At 36.5% G+C, this 15,979-nt stretch overlaps 1 protein-coding gene across 4 annotated transcripts; it reads right to left on the bottom strand.

The window, feature by feature from the left end:
- Positions 1 to 339: 339 nt before the first annotated feature.
- On the bottom strand, positions 340 to 15,979 carry LOC116170558 (PDZ and LIM domain protein 3-like). 4 transcript variants are annotated; one of them, XM_031487034.1, is made up of 8 exons: positions 15,845 to 15,979; positions 11,803 to 11,951; positions 11,504 to 11,753; positions 4,181 to 4,327; positions 3,900 to 3,950; positions 1,168 to 1,256; positions 983 to 1,118; positions 340 to 924 (listed from the first exon to the last, which is right to left on the bottom strand). In XM_031487034.1, the coding sequence occupies exons 1-8, from the start codon at positions 15,905 to 15,907 to the stop codon at positions 787 to 789; spliced, it is 1,023 nt and encodes a 340-aa protein (XP_031342894.1). In that variant the 5' UTR covers positions 15,908 to 15,979; the 3' UTR covers positions 340 to 786. The 4 variants fall into 4 exon arrangements, with proteins under 4 accessions (XP_031342894.1, XP_031342892.1, XP_031342893.1 ...); XM_031487032.1 differs by lacking the exon at positions 15,845 to 15,979 and adding an exon at positions 12,006 to 12,308; XM_031487033.1 differs by lacking the exons at positions 3,900 to 3,950; positions 15,845 to 15,979 and adding an exon at positions 12,006 to 12,310.

The raw sequence follows: 15,979 nt of genomic DNA on the forward strand, positions 1-15,979 counted from the left end.
CATCATTGGCCATCTAGAAAAACTCTTCTGCTGTATTAGGAAGTTGTAGAGGTGTCAAAAGCGGATCATAATGGAAAGTTCAGTTAAAGCGGGACTGTGGTGCTAAGGGTTCCTGGTTCGAATCCGGGTTCGGGCATGGGTATTTGTAAATCTATAGTGGATAGAGCAGCCTTGGCTAAAACCCCGCCCACTCAAAAATAAAGGCAAAAAAAAATGAAAAACTGCCATTTGACACAGCTAGTAATAACGCTTAAGCTATTGCGGCAGAATTTTTGCATCAAGAAAATGACAGCGAATCTTGTCTAATACCTGCGGATCTTTGTTCTACAATCAATCCAATGAAAATAAATACATTTTTATTTAAGGCTGATAGATATCTTATACAACACTCCTTGTTTTTAAAGTATAATATAATTACATGGGATAGTTTTTAGAAAATTACTTACAGTCTAATAACAAGCGGCACTGACCATGCCCAGAGTTTTGACTAGATTTCACTCGTACCTTTTTGTATGTATAATAATATTTCATAAATAAAAATAAACTCTCAAAAATAAAACATCGATAATGTTAATGAAAAAAATACAATTTTATGTTAATATTAAGCGAATGATTATATAACTAAGCAAAACAACAACTTAGATATAAGAAATTGCATCATTTGCTCTACGTGTTTGCAAGGGTGTTTTTTTTGCATTTACAAAATTCAAAAATGTGTTGTTAGACGAATTTCTAAATTGTTTCTTAAAACAAAAATGTTAACATCACATTTTCGGCTAAATGGGTTTAGTAATCCGTTTCGGGCAGGACGCTCCACATTAGTCTTTTGAACGAGTGGCTCTGTTGGATGTCGTCGTCATCGGGACTTGCCAATGAGTTCGTATTGTTCTGGTAAGGTTGATGGTGCGTAGCGTTATGGTGTTTCTTCAAAGTGCGGGAAGCGTAAGGAAACGGAATTAGATTAAAAATTGTGGGTTTTTACCTTGCCCGGTATTGGAGTATAAATTCTGGTTTGTGGAGGGACTGGCACTTCGTGTACGCGATCGGAGTAGCTTTGCTCTTGGAGCGCTTTGTAGGTTTCGCTTTTCGATGGATCGTATTTCACGTTACGGCGAGAACTGCAAGAAGATGTGAGGTTTTTGGTAAAACGGATGCTTATTTACTTACACGTTAGCGCCGGTTTGTCTTTGAAGGGTGTCTGCTATGTTCGGATCACTGTAGAGACCAATCGGAGAATTAAATTGCTTGTGAACCACCTAAGGGAAGAGAAAAGCGTTGGTTAAGCAGTTGGGGTGGTCGAAAGTGGCAAATCAACTCATTTCATTTCACTAGATTTTTGAGATCATTTGTTTCAGTTGCCATTTCCGAGGTAAAGTCAAAAATGGTGCAGAGTGGCCCAGATCGATTAGGATTGCAGCAGTAATAAAAATTCAATATCGATTATCTTTTTTTTTTATATATAAAATTTTTCTGTACGTGTGTTTGTACCTGAGCTCCTCCGGCTGGACGGATTTTGCTGACATTTTTTATGTGTCTCTGTGTGTTTCCAGATGGTTTAGAACAATTGGATTCGTTCGCAATATAAGATTGTTTAAAAACTTTCTTTTTTCGTTGATATCGCACTCTATTATTTCGTGTATCGATCCATACATGCGCCAAGTCACTTGCGTCGTACTGTTCCGATGTGTTTACATTTACATTTTGTACTCTGGGCTGCTGTTATCATATATCAGGCAATAGCGAGTGTAGGGAGTCGCGGGGGAAAATCTAGTCAATTATAAAAAAAATTATCGTTATACCGATATTATCGGTCGATATTGTCAATATCGATTATCAATATTGACGCTTATCGATATTGTCAATTATCGATTTTCTATGTTATCGATAAATGGATAATTTTTCGTATTATGAAAATGGCCACCTGTGGCAGAAAGAATAATACATCACGATTAGGGGGAAAAATGATCGATCTATCGATGTCTACCGATAATGTGGATAGACTTCAATTATCAATAATTATCGATATATGGATGATTGCTTTTCCGCTTAAAGATGGAAAGATAATTTATAAATAGAAGAAGGCGAAGAGCAGAGCAATTAATTAGAAAATTAAACCTACTAAATAATTTAATAGTTGATTTTACTGATATTCCTTCTTCACTCGTGTGTAACCCCATATCGTCAAAAAAACTTCTTGGTCATGCAAAACGCTAATACCACGTCTATTTAAATAAAAGAAAGTTGCTATTGATTATCAATAGTCTTGAATTTCAATTTCATACCATTTTCAAGTATAGATGTTAGAATGTTGGAATTTTAATTTTCATCTTTAATAATCGGTGCAATTCTAACTGAATCTGGGACACCCTGTACTGATTATACTGCAGAAATATGCATTAAACATCAGGCACAACAGGATCGCTGTCACAAAATTTCGATTCCACACGAATGATTCCCAAATGAATTTGCATCATTGGGGTTCGTTGAGTCAACTTTGAAGTAATCCTATCATATGAAAATCCTGTCGTATGAAAATAAGTAGTGATTTGCCACTTTTTAAACCTGATAGTTAAGTTCAAACCTCCAAACGTTGCAAAACAAAGTTCTTGTAACTAATTTAGTATGAAAGCTGTACTAATCTGAAACAGTTAATTAGATTAACACATTAATTAAAACACATTAATTCAAAATGCTAAGAGGCCTTGTCACAACGATGCTGTAATGAGTAAAAATTTTTTGTGATTTTTTTCCTTTGATGTTTGCGGAAGAAATATTTGTAAGTTTAAAAGGAGTCAAGGTATCAAGAACATTCCACCAAATAAATAGTGGTCATAGTGAGTTCAAGTTTCCATCATGAAGTAGGTGTTAAAAAAATGACTATAGAGAGGGGATTAGTTTTGCACAAAATTAGGCATTCTCGCTTTGGCAATGGAGCTAGATAGAGAGTGGAAGATTAGATTTTTTTGGCCGACCTGGTCAAAGAAAGGTCCAGAGCGTTCGGATAACCGAGCTTAGGAAAGACAGTTTTAAGTATGTAGATTCAAAGCGATCTTGTAGTCCATTTTAGCCAGTTGGTTTTTTTGGAAAATGACCATTTGCCCAAGTGGAAAAAATTACGTGAGAGGAAGCCCAAGTGTCATTCTGGAGCGTTATAGAAAAGTGAATTGTAGTTCCGTAATACTCAGCGTAAATTGCGTGCACAAGTTGTGTTTGATCGTTATTAAAAAAAGGACCAGCTCTATTTAATAAAAAAGAACTTTAATTTAAAGAAGATGAATGGAATGCATAAATACTACATTTCGCAAGAAGATATGGAAAAAATGGATAATCAAGACAAGGAGCAACGAAAAGAATATCGCTATAATTTATAAGCCATTTTAACTAAAAACGGAGCAGAAGTTAAAACAAAATTTTCCATTCCTATGAAAGAAATGAAGTAAAAAAATGTTATAAAGAAGTGAGAACTAAAAGAAAAGGATATTGGGGATCAGACAAACATTATAATGCACAAATAAAGGAAAGATGAAATGAATAATTTCAAGAAGCTTTAAACGAAGAGGAGGATGCTATAATGACGACTGACGAGGAACACGAAAAGCCTTTAAGCGACATCGAAGAACAGAGAACATGAAAAATTACAAAAGTGCTGACAAAATGGTATAATGAATAATATAGTTGGAATCATGTCCATCCCTAATGCTTACATAAACATTTTTTAAAAATTATTTGCGAGCATTTCTTCCGGAACCATAGTTTTCAGTTCCAGTAGCTTCGGTGATCGATGTTAATGTCTATTAGTACTTTAACAAATGAAAAAGAAGCACAATCTTTGATTCACACAATCTTTGTTAACGTGTTAAATGCGTTATAAAGAGATCCTCAAACAAAAAAACATTAACCTGCTTTGAAGGATCATCGGTAGAAATTCTTTGTAGTACAGAATCGGCAACCTAATGTAGGTAAATCATAGAGATGAGAGAGATTCGCGCAATTATTATGTACTGAATAAAAAGCGGAAGCGAAAGTGAAGAACATAAACTAAAGTAACAAAAGCAAATAATCAGAGCATCATTACACCCAGTATATGGATAAGCTAGCCCAAGCTCAATTGTTCTACGCGCAAGTGAACAAGATAAACTAAGGCAGTAAAAGCAAATAATTAAACTGAAGTTGCAAATACCTTTTGTTTATAATAATAGTCTGCGTCTAGGTGGTGAGGACGTGCTCTGACGTTTGGGTTTGGATGATGACGAAGGTAACACTCAGTGATGGTTTGATCAGGTTTCACTTTTGCCCCCGGTAGTACTAGGGGGGTTGTACGATATGGCTACCACAACAGATAATAAGACAATGAGTACTAGTTCACACATAAGAGCATGAATTACATTACTAAGGGGATGAAACAAGTCTTCGCCTGGTTCAAAGTATTTTGCATATATTCAGTTGAAATTTAACACAAAGTGGGTCTCTCTGATCCCTGCTAGCATAATTTAGTCTTGTGTCTTCTATACGGTTTCTGGTTGAAACAAGATCTTCTTTTCCCAGGGCGTCAGAGAAAATACATCAGTTTCACGTAGTTACAATTTAAATCATCGTTGGTCATGAGTCCGGAAAAATTAACTATGGCTTAATGTTTGGTATGTGGATTGCTTATCTCAACAAGATCACTTTTCAAAAACGTTTCAGTTGCGTGGGATGATCGAAATAGTACAGGCTTCCGCAATGTAATTCTAAAATTGAGATCGTTGCTCTTTACTCCCACTGAGAAAAAATAACGGATGGAACTCTTTCATTTTGCCAATGAACTTGAGAACTCTTCCATTTGGAATACGTGATTGAAAATGACGTAGCTTAACCTTAGTGTTGAGCCAAATCTATCGGTTTCATAACGAACGAACTAGGCCCCTTTTGACGCAATTATCAATTTGGACAGCTACCAAGCCTACATACCCACTGGCCTTCTAAATCGCCAGGAAGCATTAAAGGATTTCATTTCGAAATATGCATGACTCCTTTATTACGTTTTTAATTGAAAACGCCTAATTTTAGATGGAACTTCGTCGGAGCGCGCCAAGTGCCGATAAGGTCAACTCGCACAAAATCTACCACATGAAACAATTGCTTTATTTAAAAAGCAAATTTGGCAAAAAAAAGTGTTTCATTTTCAGAATGAATTATAATGGCCGATCTTATTCAAGAAAGTGAAATGCTAAATGATTTGGTGATAAATTGGCAAGTGTCTATTTCGCAACGTCTATTCTTAGCGCTCTAAAATGGGCTGTCTAAGGTTTTTGCGCAATTTAAAATTGCACTGCTCGAATTTAAAGCTAATTCAAAGATGGACTAAGAAAGTTAATCGTCCCTGAAATATCTTAAAGGTGTGAAGGTTAGGTGTCTAAAAATACCTTTTAATTTGAACGAAGTGGAAGATTTTATTCTAAAATTATGTCATCCCGTTCCGCTTGTCCAGATTTTGGCAAGAATGAAAAATGAACACTGTTTTAAAAATGGAATGATTGTGTAGCATCTCTTACCCACATAATAGCTCCTTCATTTTCTGGATGAAAAGAGTTTGAATGTATTCTTGTGAGGATCATGGTTGGAAAAATCACTACACTTTACCAATACCTAAGATTAACTGATGGAATAACTGAAAATATGCCCCACCCGTGACGTCGGTACTAAATATTATATTTTTAATACATTTTCGCCACTTTCCATAGCTTAGGCGAGTATTCGATTTTACAAATTCAAAATTGATTGCAAGCAACATGTGTTTTCTAGAAATTTATTTATAACGCGGAATATTTAGAAAAAGACGAAACAGTTGTCCCCAAATCTTGATTTACAGACAAAAGTTCAATTACAGTGTCACCCACAAATTCGCTATAAAGATTTGGGACCAGTTTTCACACCCTTTGAAATAATAAGGTAACTTCACTGGATAACATGGTATTTATCCTGTAACAAAATTCCATCTGTTAACTAGGTCATGATAAAATATTAATCAAAAATCGTAGGCGTAGACTTTCGGAGCAAATTTAGTTGTTTTTGACATTGACAAATATTTATGTAAGTAAGATTTTGGCAGAATTTTCTAGCCGACATAAAATTTTCGCTAAAGCAATTTTATTGAGGAAGTATGTTGTTTTTTCATTTTATTTTTTGCGGGTCATTAAGAATTTCTTCAAAATAACTAGGTACCAACAAAAAAACATTGCATAGATTTATCAGATTAGAAATGAAGAAGCAAAAGCGGATCCTTTTGTCATAACGCTGTCAAGGCCTTGTGCGCTTTGTTCAAAATTCATTTTTTTTAGTATGTTATCTAATTAGTCATTTTCATTGTAACGTATCTTAAGAGACATGTTCATAATATAGATTAGACAACGGCGACAGATTTTGGTGTTGTAGTAAAATAAGAAGTTGATTGTATGTTAGGGATGTCAGAACCTCTCTAATTTTGCCTATTGTGTTTTTTATGCTCGCACGGGAGCATAGACGTGGTTCGTTTTATTTGAATTGGCATCTCACTGTTGTTTTTCCTTGTTGTAAATTGATTAAATTTTATCGCTTTTATAATTTATTCAATTTAAATAAGAGGTTAGAAGTAGGACACATCTGGTCTTTGCGATAAGAAGTTTTATTATCAGGCAAAATTTAAATATCGCACTTGTTCTGGTGCTGATAAGGAGATGTAGATTTTACTAAGAATTTCGCGTTTCATTTGGAGATTTATTTGAAAATGTTTAAAGGAGCCCCAGCATAATATTTTTCCAGAAATGCTATCAGGCTTTAGATCGGGATATAGTTGTGAGACGGCTTTACTTAAGGTAACCGACGATATTTTGTCAGCCGTGGACAGTCACAAATTTACAGTGTTAATATTGTTGGATTTTTCAAAAGCGTTCGATACCTTAAATCATGATTTGTTTGTTTCTATGTTGTATTCCATTGGCTTCGCCGAACATTCCATTAGACTTGTATCTAATTATTTAAATGATAGAAGCCAAGTAGTTGCAGTCGATGGGAATTGTTCAGATACGGCATATCTGCAGTGTGGAGTACCGCAAGGTTCTATTTTAGGTCCCATATTCTTTTCAATTTACACTGCAAACATCATTAAAAAGCTAAAATTTTGCAAATATCATTTGTGTGCAGACGATACTCAGTTGTATTACAGTTTTGATAAATCCGATATCGCCAAGGCTAATAAAGAAATGAATGAAGATTTAAATAATTTCATTTCTTATGCAGCTCAGCATTCATTAAATATAAACTTAAGTAAATGTAAATTGATGTTATTTGGCGCTCAATATAATGTTGTTGCCCGTGAGGAAGTGTGTGCGCTTTTGGATATAAGGATTGATGGAGAAAGACTGGAGTTGGTAGACAAAGCCCGAAATCTCGGTCTGACTATTGACGTTAAACTTAATTACAACACTCATATTAAAAAATGTACTCAAGTCTTCGGTACATATGTATATGGAATTAGATCCTTATTATCAATTTCATCAAAAATTTTGCTCTGTAGGTCACTTGTATTATCTCACTTTACGTATTGCAGTGCTGTATATGGTCCTCGACTCTCGTACTCGCATAAGAGAAGGTTACAGGTAATTCAGAATTCTTGCTTAAGATTGATTTATGGCATACGTAAATTTCAAAGCGTTTCGCATAAATTAAAATCAATATCCTGGTTTGATATGGAAAAAAGTCGACTCCTTCACGCGGCGATTTTGTATCACAAAATAATATTTTTTAAAACACCACCGTATCTTTATAATAAAATCACCTTTCGAACTGACGTTCATAGTGTAAATATCAGACGAAAGGATCTCATTACTATCCCTTCTCATAGTTCAGAGATATTCAAAAAACCTTTTTCATATAGCATTACCACTGTCTACAATGCGCCATTCCATCGAATATTAAAAAGCTTACAGTGTCCAGGTTTAAATCAGCACTACGTCACATTCTTTTGAACGAGTAAAGTGTCCCATTCTCAAGTTACTTATTAATTAACTTTTTTTTTTCACAGTATTGTCTTTGTGTGTGTGTGTGTGTGTTCTCTCTTTGTCACCCGTCCATCGAAATTGTAAACATTTAAACTGAAGTTATGTTATGGGTTAAGTGGAAGAACACCTGGTGGCGATGTTGCCCCTAGGTGAACTTCGCCCTTTAGATCGTCATCTAATAAAGACCTTATTATTATACTATGGTGTTTCCTTAAATACTGCAATCAACGTAAAAACGAGCTTCCAAAAAAAACACCGTGTGTATGAATCTATTCTAATTTTTTTAAGACCAATTTCTGTGGAACTTCTTTTAAAGTAACAGACCGTCAAAAATAAACAAACAAACAATGAGAACCACCACGCGTTCCGCATCGGTTTTCTCCACGCACGAATGAAGCAAACTTGTTATTGCTATGGTAAAATAATACGTAATTTGTTAGGTAAGTGTCATCGTTGTTCATAAGAGCGATAGGTATTATTAAAATTGGATTTCTTTTGAATGAGAAACGCTTGACCATCGCCAATGGAATCACTTGCATCCTTTGAATCAGAATAGACATTAGTGGTAAATTATTTAAAGCAACGAAACGGTAGACGTATTTAGTGCGTCAGTAGCTTATGCAACTTCCAAAAAACTGTCACGACGAACAGAGAAAAACGTGGTCAGAGTCGAGAGCCAGAAAAAAAGTGGGGATACCTCTTCATAGACAAGAGGTGATTCAACTATTCCCCATAGAAGAAAAATTCGTTGCTGACCCTGTAAAATTACCTTCTACCAGCAGATAAATTCACTTTAATGAAATATTCGACTCCGGGACAAATGCCAAAATATTCTCCTTGTTGAATCTCGGTAAGAGAATTGGGGTAGTTAAGGTGACATACCGTCACTCATGCCAATTGAATACTGTAACCCTACACCCCAAAATGAGTAAAAGCAATCTCTAAATAATTCTGTTCGAAGGACCATATTCAATCTCTGTAGGAGATAGTCATATGCGAGAAAATAAAGCACGTTAAAATAAGAAACGAGTGTTCAACAGATAAGAGACAAAACGCTACAGTGTTGCCGATTTTAAAAACCGTCGTGACGGAGAATCACACACGGTGTTTTTGCTATACCTTCACATGTATGAAAAACAGAGTGAACGTTTGGCTTTCGGTGGGCCCGTTGCAACACCGGAGCTCGGCGGGTACATAAGTAAAAATTGGATGGGAGAAAGGCACTCTTGGCCAAACTTTCGAGGCGAATCTAGTGAGCTGCGTGTACCATTTTGGAGATCCGCTTCATAAACAAGAATCATTAGCCGCGCAAACGGAAGACTTCTGTCACCAATTTCGGCGAAATTGTTGCCTGGGTGCTTTTTAAATTGACATTACAAGTAAGCTAACAATAAGTAACGGATTTAAACAAAAAGGGGAATTTGATTGCTTAGTGGAGTCGACCGGTCGGCTGATATAATTTTCAACCGTGAATGGTGAACCTTGAGTGTCCCCTTTTAAAAGGTAAACGAACAATTTCGCTTCGTAGTACTGTCGGGTTAGCGTGCTTTCATTTAAATAAATTGTACCACGAAAGCGTTGAGGTCCAAGGTGTAAAACGTATATTGTGCTATATTTGGAGTGCCGTATCAGGTTTTAATTTTCAGATTTTAAGTGGAGATAAAGAACCAACCTTTCTCAAGGTAAGAGTCATTGATATAATTTATTCATTGCTGAGCCAGCCGTGGTATTAATTATTTCATTACAAAAAATTAATTGTTTCAGTAAAATTTTGACCAGTGCCGTACAGAATAACAATTATTTATTTTCTACTATATTTCTACTATACTATATTGCTTTGTTGTGTATCTCATTATAAAAATTAAAAGAGACGTGTTTTCTTGAGGTCAGTCTGTTAAGGTCGAACCTTCCTGAACGCGAATCTTCAGAAGGTAAAGATTTCTAGTGCGAATTTTTCGAGGACGAATTTTCCGTTCCTAGGGGGAGATTTGTAGGAACGAATATTTGGCAGAAGAGAAGGGGAATTTCCGGCGGCGGATAAGGTTTCTCTGAGGATGGACACTCCGCAAGCAAATTTTCCGATGGCAAGATTTGTAGGGGAAATTGTTTATTAATTTCTTTCTTGGACAAATTTGAACATTCCATCAGTTCTGAGGAATTCTCAAATCATGTTTTTTTTAAAATATACTGTGCAAATAAAAGATGGATGCGAAAATTTCCGGTTTTTTCTTGAACTTCAATTTCCAAACCCTTCAAACATTTAAATCCTTTTAAAATTCGGATCCCCAATGGAATGATTCAATACAAAATAAACGATGTAACGCATCTGCATCACAAATCCTTTTTTTTTTCTGGAAGTATTCGTTTTTGGCCTTTGAAACCTCAAAAATGATTCAAATCTAGGATTCCAGCATTTCAGTCGAACTCGGGGTTTCTGAAACGATACTGAGAAACCCAGGAAATTTAAATGTAATGTGTATACCTACACCTACGCTTTATTACTTATTGTAATTATTAATTAACCCTTTGAAGTTTGATTTAAAACAGATCTCAATTTCGCCTAAATTGAATCCAGCGGACAGTTAAAGTCGAGAACTTCCAAGTATAAATCCGAGTGGTTTCTTGCATTGCATTTTACTATAAATAAATTCGATATCGTACTCTACTTTTAGAAAATGGAATCTATTTCTTATACATGTTGAGTAAACAGCGCATTAAATATGAAATGAAACATCGGACGTTTTTCGAACGCGATTTACTTTATGCTATGGTGTAATAACCGATCAAATGTCTATGAATCATTCATTTCAATTAAAGGACTACGTTTCATTTCAATTTGGAGTTTCAGATTCGAAGCTTACCTATGTCTCGGTGGACACCGTTGGCTCCTAGGACAATTCGCGCCCAGGACATACCGCTCCCGGAAAAAATAAAAATGCACGTTGAGATCAAAGGGTCTTTTCGCAAAGTCACGGTATTTATATAATCTCGTTCAATTATTCATTCATTGATTCATTTTCCGTAAATACCGAGGTAAATACCCACTAATTATACCATAGTATCTAGTTCTGAAAGTTACAAACGTAAAATGAATGAAAACTAATGTTTCCAAGTGTTAAATTGCAATCTTTGCGGTTTATTGCTCTAACAAATTGCTATCTCCTGGAGTACATCCAAACCTTGCCTAATCATGACAACAACAGCTGAAGATTATCATATGTTTAAAGACTTTAAGTACATTCAATAGAGAACCACAATTTTCAAATTTGAGTTAAGTGACCCAGACGAAGCTTGTGAGCGGAGGAATTCGGGCATTGTTTCCTAACTGTTCCACTTTCTAAAAATGCGTGTTCTATTATATCAGTAGGTTAGAATATTTTGTAGAAGTAGAGCTAAAATGTCATATTGCATTAAAATATCTGGCATATAGGATTAATTCTATTCTTGGAGAGAATTAAAAATATATCAATCAAATATAAGCATACCTGATTAACAACGTGAACGTCTATGTTATCGTTTCTACGACGCTGACCTCTAATGTCCGGTATTTCATCAAAATACCCTTCGCGCATCTCTTCAAAAGGGGCGCCGTATGTCGGCATTAAAGCTGATCCGGCGTGGTACGCACCACCTCCTCTTGGTGATAAATGTGGAGATACCGACAGGGGGCTGCCATAATTACGCGAACTACTTCTGGATGAGCCAGTACTGGTATTCGGTCTGGCCTGATGGTCCCTGTAACACCCCAAACATAATCGGAAATGTGGAAAACACCTCCCCTTACCTTTGAACTACAATCCTTATGTTATCTCCGGCATTCCTAAACAAATTTTGGGCATCTTCATGACGAATATCCCTAGCATCATAATTTCCAACTTTGCTTATGATGTCGCCTCTCTGCAGAACACCATCCGATGGTGATCCAAAAGCTACCTGCACAAAAGTTCACATTAAACCACCACGTTACCCGTATAAATCGGAAATTACTTTCGTTACGATCAGAGGAGTGTTTACATCCGCACCCCCTACAAGACTAAATCCCCAGGACGCATTTGGATTTTTTCGTTTCAAAGTTAGAAGAAATTCGTGACACCTACCCCCCATTGTGAGGGGGTGCACAACTACACTGCTTTCGGACAACTGAGACTCACCGCTTCAAATACGCGTTAACACTAATTATTAATTGCACCTAATTACTGAAAAGATCACTCAACAGGTTTCACATTTAGACACAGTCGCGAATAAACAAGTGCCTAAAACCTCAGGTTGATTTAGCTTCTGGGCGAATTGCCCGTCTCCCTGGCCCCTTGTGGGCTGTCAAAAATAGATCGCAAGTAAACTAAACTGAACCGCTCTTAACACCCGTCGCTAATTTAATTTTAAGGAACGTTAACTTTCGCCTGCAATAACGCATTTCTGGAATTTCATCCGAAGAAATAAATGTTAAGTAAGGCTTTTCATCCGATTTTGATAAGCGCTTTCGTTAAAATTAGAAAAATATTGTTGGCAGGATTTGGCGAATGTTTCAGAAACCAATGTTACACAACGTAACATGAAATGGTATCGACATCAGACGCAGAACAACCTCCTACACACTATTTTCCTAAACAGCTGTGCAATAAATTATTGCAATAGGTACCTCTTTGAAAAGGGAAATTTCGGGCCGCTGAAAATGATCTTTAATTAAACCTGTCAACAATCTATCCATATCTAAAACCAGAATCCCTGTGATTAAAAGTGTGTGATTATGGAGTGATATGGATGATTATGGACTGGGCCGAGCCGTTGGGAATGGTCCCCATAAACAAAGGTACTAATCCCACGTCACGTTCACGAGGGGAAAGCACACCACTATAATAGACGTCACATTCGTTTCGGACGAGTTAGAAGTCCCACAACAGGACACATTAAGTGACCAAAATGACGCACTGTAGGACCTCAAGGATGAACCCCTGAGTCCGGCACCTATGGAGGAAATACGCAGTGCAAGCTGGAATGCACCCAGAATGGACACTGAAAGGTTGCAGGAAATTATAGTGGAGATACAGCCTGAAGAGAGGCAAAGGGAGAAGAAGGGTTTACTGGTGGACGGATTAGATGAACCGAGAAAAACTTACATTCGGGGCGAGTAAAGAACAGGATGCGATAAACGACGTAGGCTGGGCGCTGGAACGCTTCCAGGAAACCTGGCTGTTACGTCTGATCCGCATAGGAACATGTAGCAGCTATTGCATTTCAGCTAAGGACCCCGTTTTAGTGATCGCTAGCATTGAACCGGCGAGGATCATGAAGGTCAGAGAAAAGAATTGAGTAGGGCCCGGCAAGCGGGAGAAATGGGAAGTACACTGGGGTGTCAGAAATTCTTGGACGTACAACCTTATTACAATGAGAGACGACAAGTAGCATCCTTAGGAGCATCCCTTCCTCCAGTGCATAAGGTGGAGCAACGAGAGAGAAGAACTTGAGGCAGCAGTGGGGGGTCGGTTTAATGGTGCTGAATATTGTAAGGCTGATGGGCGGCGAGGAGGAGAAGTGGAACAGAATAAGTAATTTCTTCACCCTGGTGTACGGCACGAGAGTAAATAAGAGTAGATGGGGAAAATAACGCCAGAGGGGAATGAGCACAACACTTTGGCTAACAATGAGTGTGCGAACATATGTCCACCCAACACCACCCAACCTTATGTAATGCTCGCGTTTTTCGGGGTTGGGGAGAGAACTTTTGGTTAACAGGGGAAGGGTTTTAGTAGGTGGAAGTCGTTTGGGGAGCTTCTTCAAGAAAGTTCCGCAATATCTACCACAACGAGGATGTAACTTAGTATGTGTATAGATTATAATAATTCTACGGGATAGTCGGGTTTTGCGAAAATCCAAATGCAAGAAGCATTTCATGTAACAATTGAGTGAAAGCCGTTATCCCTTCTAATTCGACTAGGCCGAATTTGAAAATGCCGTTTGCCAACACGAAATTCTAACCGGAAGTGGAGTTATTCGAGATGGCGTCAAAAATAGCACCAAATTGAAGTGTTTTTCTGATGCTTTCGGTCATAATGTGTATGCGATCCAGGTGTCTCTTATTTTCGGGAGCGTAGAATACGATTATTCACTTAAAAATTAATTTGGGAATTAAAACACTATTAAAAGGCGGGGTGAAGTAGGGTGTTTTCACTCAATTGTTACATAAAGTACTTCTTGCATTGATGGATAAAGGATTTTAGCCCCGACCAGGATGTGAGAAAATAATTTCTGTGAAATATGCGATATGATGACTTTTTTACAGTTTTTGGGCTTTGTCGATGTACCATTGATCTCCGTTGTTGAAAAAAATAAAAAAAATTCCCAAACAGAATTGGGTTCATTGATTTTGCAAACGATTTCCAAATTTTATCCCAATTAGGTGAGCAACAAGATGATTAATGGGAAATCATTTTACATGTAAAACAATAAAAATAGTATTAGTAGACGAGTCAATTAAAAAGGGACTTGTGGGAATCCGTAAATAAGTGCGAAAAAGATAAGATAAATAACAACCCAAAACCGACGTCCAACCTGAAAGATATTGCTGTTGCTCTTCCAACTAAAATTAGGGAAAGGGGAACACTGTCGCGTAAAGAATACATTTATATTGCATGCTTTAAGTTACTCAGGGCGACAAAAGGATCGTTTTTCTAAACAGACTACGAGTCCAATATGCCTTACTTGAGGTACATCAAAAAAATTCAAAACCTTTTATTATAACAGGGATGTAAAGTTATTGTGTAAAGAATGGGTACCTACTTTAACTCAGCATTCTATATTCGATAAAATTAGGGGATGCGAAAATAATCTTGACAAAATTTGGCATGTGGAGGGTTTTATAATTTATTAGTTTTAGTAAACGTGAAAGGAAATTCCAATTGCTTGGCCAGACAACTAAAAATCATCAAATTTTCATGAAATTTGCTGTATAAATTTGTCCAGTCCCATAGATTTTGGAAAAGTGATTCTTTTTGTGAACTCTGATGATCTTTTTTAGTTTTGCGATTGATGATTGTTTGATTTCTCGCAAACTACAAAGATTAATCATTTATTTTATTGCAATGACACAATTCCACTCGAACGCTCGTTCTAGCATTGTAGGTGTTCTTCAGTGACTTCTTCTGGAAGTTGATCAAGTCAATATCACGCATCTTCGTTGCAAAAAATTAAAAAATCTATCAATTCGCAATTCGGATGTTAAAGTGGAGGATCGCCAAAATAATGTAATGTTATGTTAGCAATCTTTAGAAACTGCACGCATCAGCTGCAGACGCTATCGGAACCAATCGACTTTGCATTTAAAAATATTATACAATCACAGCAACAAAACAAATGTTTAAAAATATAAAAGTTAAACAATTCAAGTGTGATTTATACAAAGCAAATTTTGGCACGAGTGTCGGCTTATACAGTGCGCGTTTTAAATAGAATTTTATAACAAATAACTTTTTGTAAAGTAAGAATGCAACCATTTGCTCTTTGCCTCGCTCTTTGCCCTTTGCCAAATTAGCAGCAAACAAAATAATTTAATTTACACCATTGAAGAAGACCAAGTACATGTTCCTTTATACGATTGGTAACGCGTTATTAAATACGCAAAGTTAAAGTCGAAAGCATCTACTAATACAAGAGTAAGGGCGGTTTATGAATTTAAAACATTCACGAAAATAAAAACATTTCACCAAAGTAATCGGAAATAAGAACAAAATTTATTACACAATAAATAATAAATTCGTATTTAAATGTTCTTTTTCTACTGAAACTTTGCCAAACATAATTGGAACAGATTTGAGAAAAATATTGCTTACTTTCTTTTTCGACGAAGGTTTATAATTCCAAAAGGATGGTCTCTGCAGAGAAGAAACGGGCATACTTTCAGTGTATGAGGAGCACAACCGAAATGGCCGTTTGTTAAACGTGTTACGTATTGATAATCGCTAAGA

This window comes from Photinus pyralis, unplaced genomic scaffold (genome assembly GCF_008802855.1).
Source record: "Photinus pyralis isolate 1611_PpyrPB1 unplaced genomic scaffold, Ppyr1.3 Ppyr1.4_LG5, whole genome shotgun sequence".
NCBI lineage: Eukaryota > Metazoa > Arthropoda > Insecta > Coleoptera > Lampyridae > Photinus > Photinus pyralis.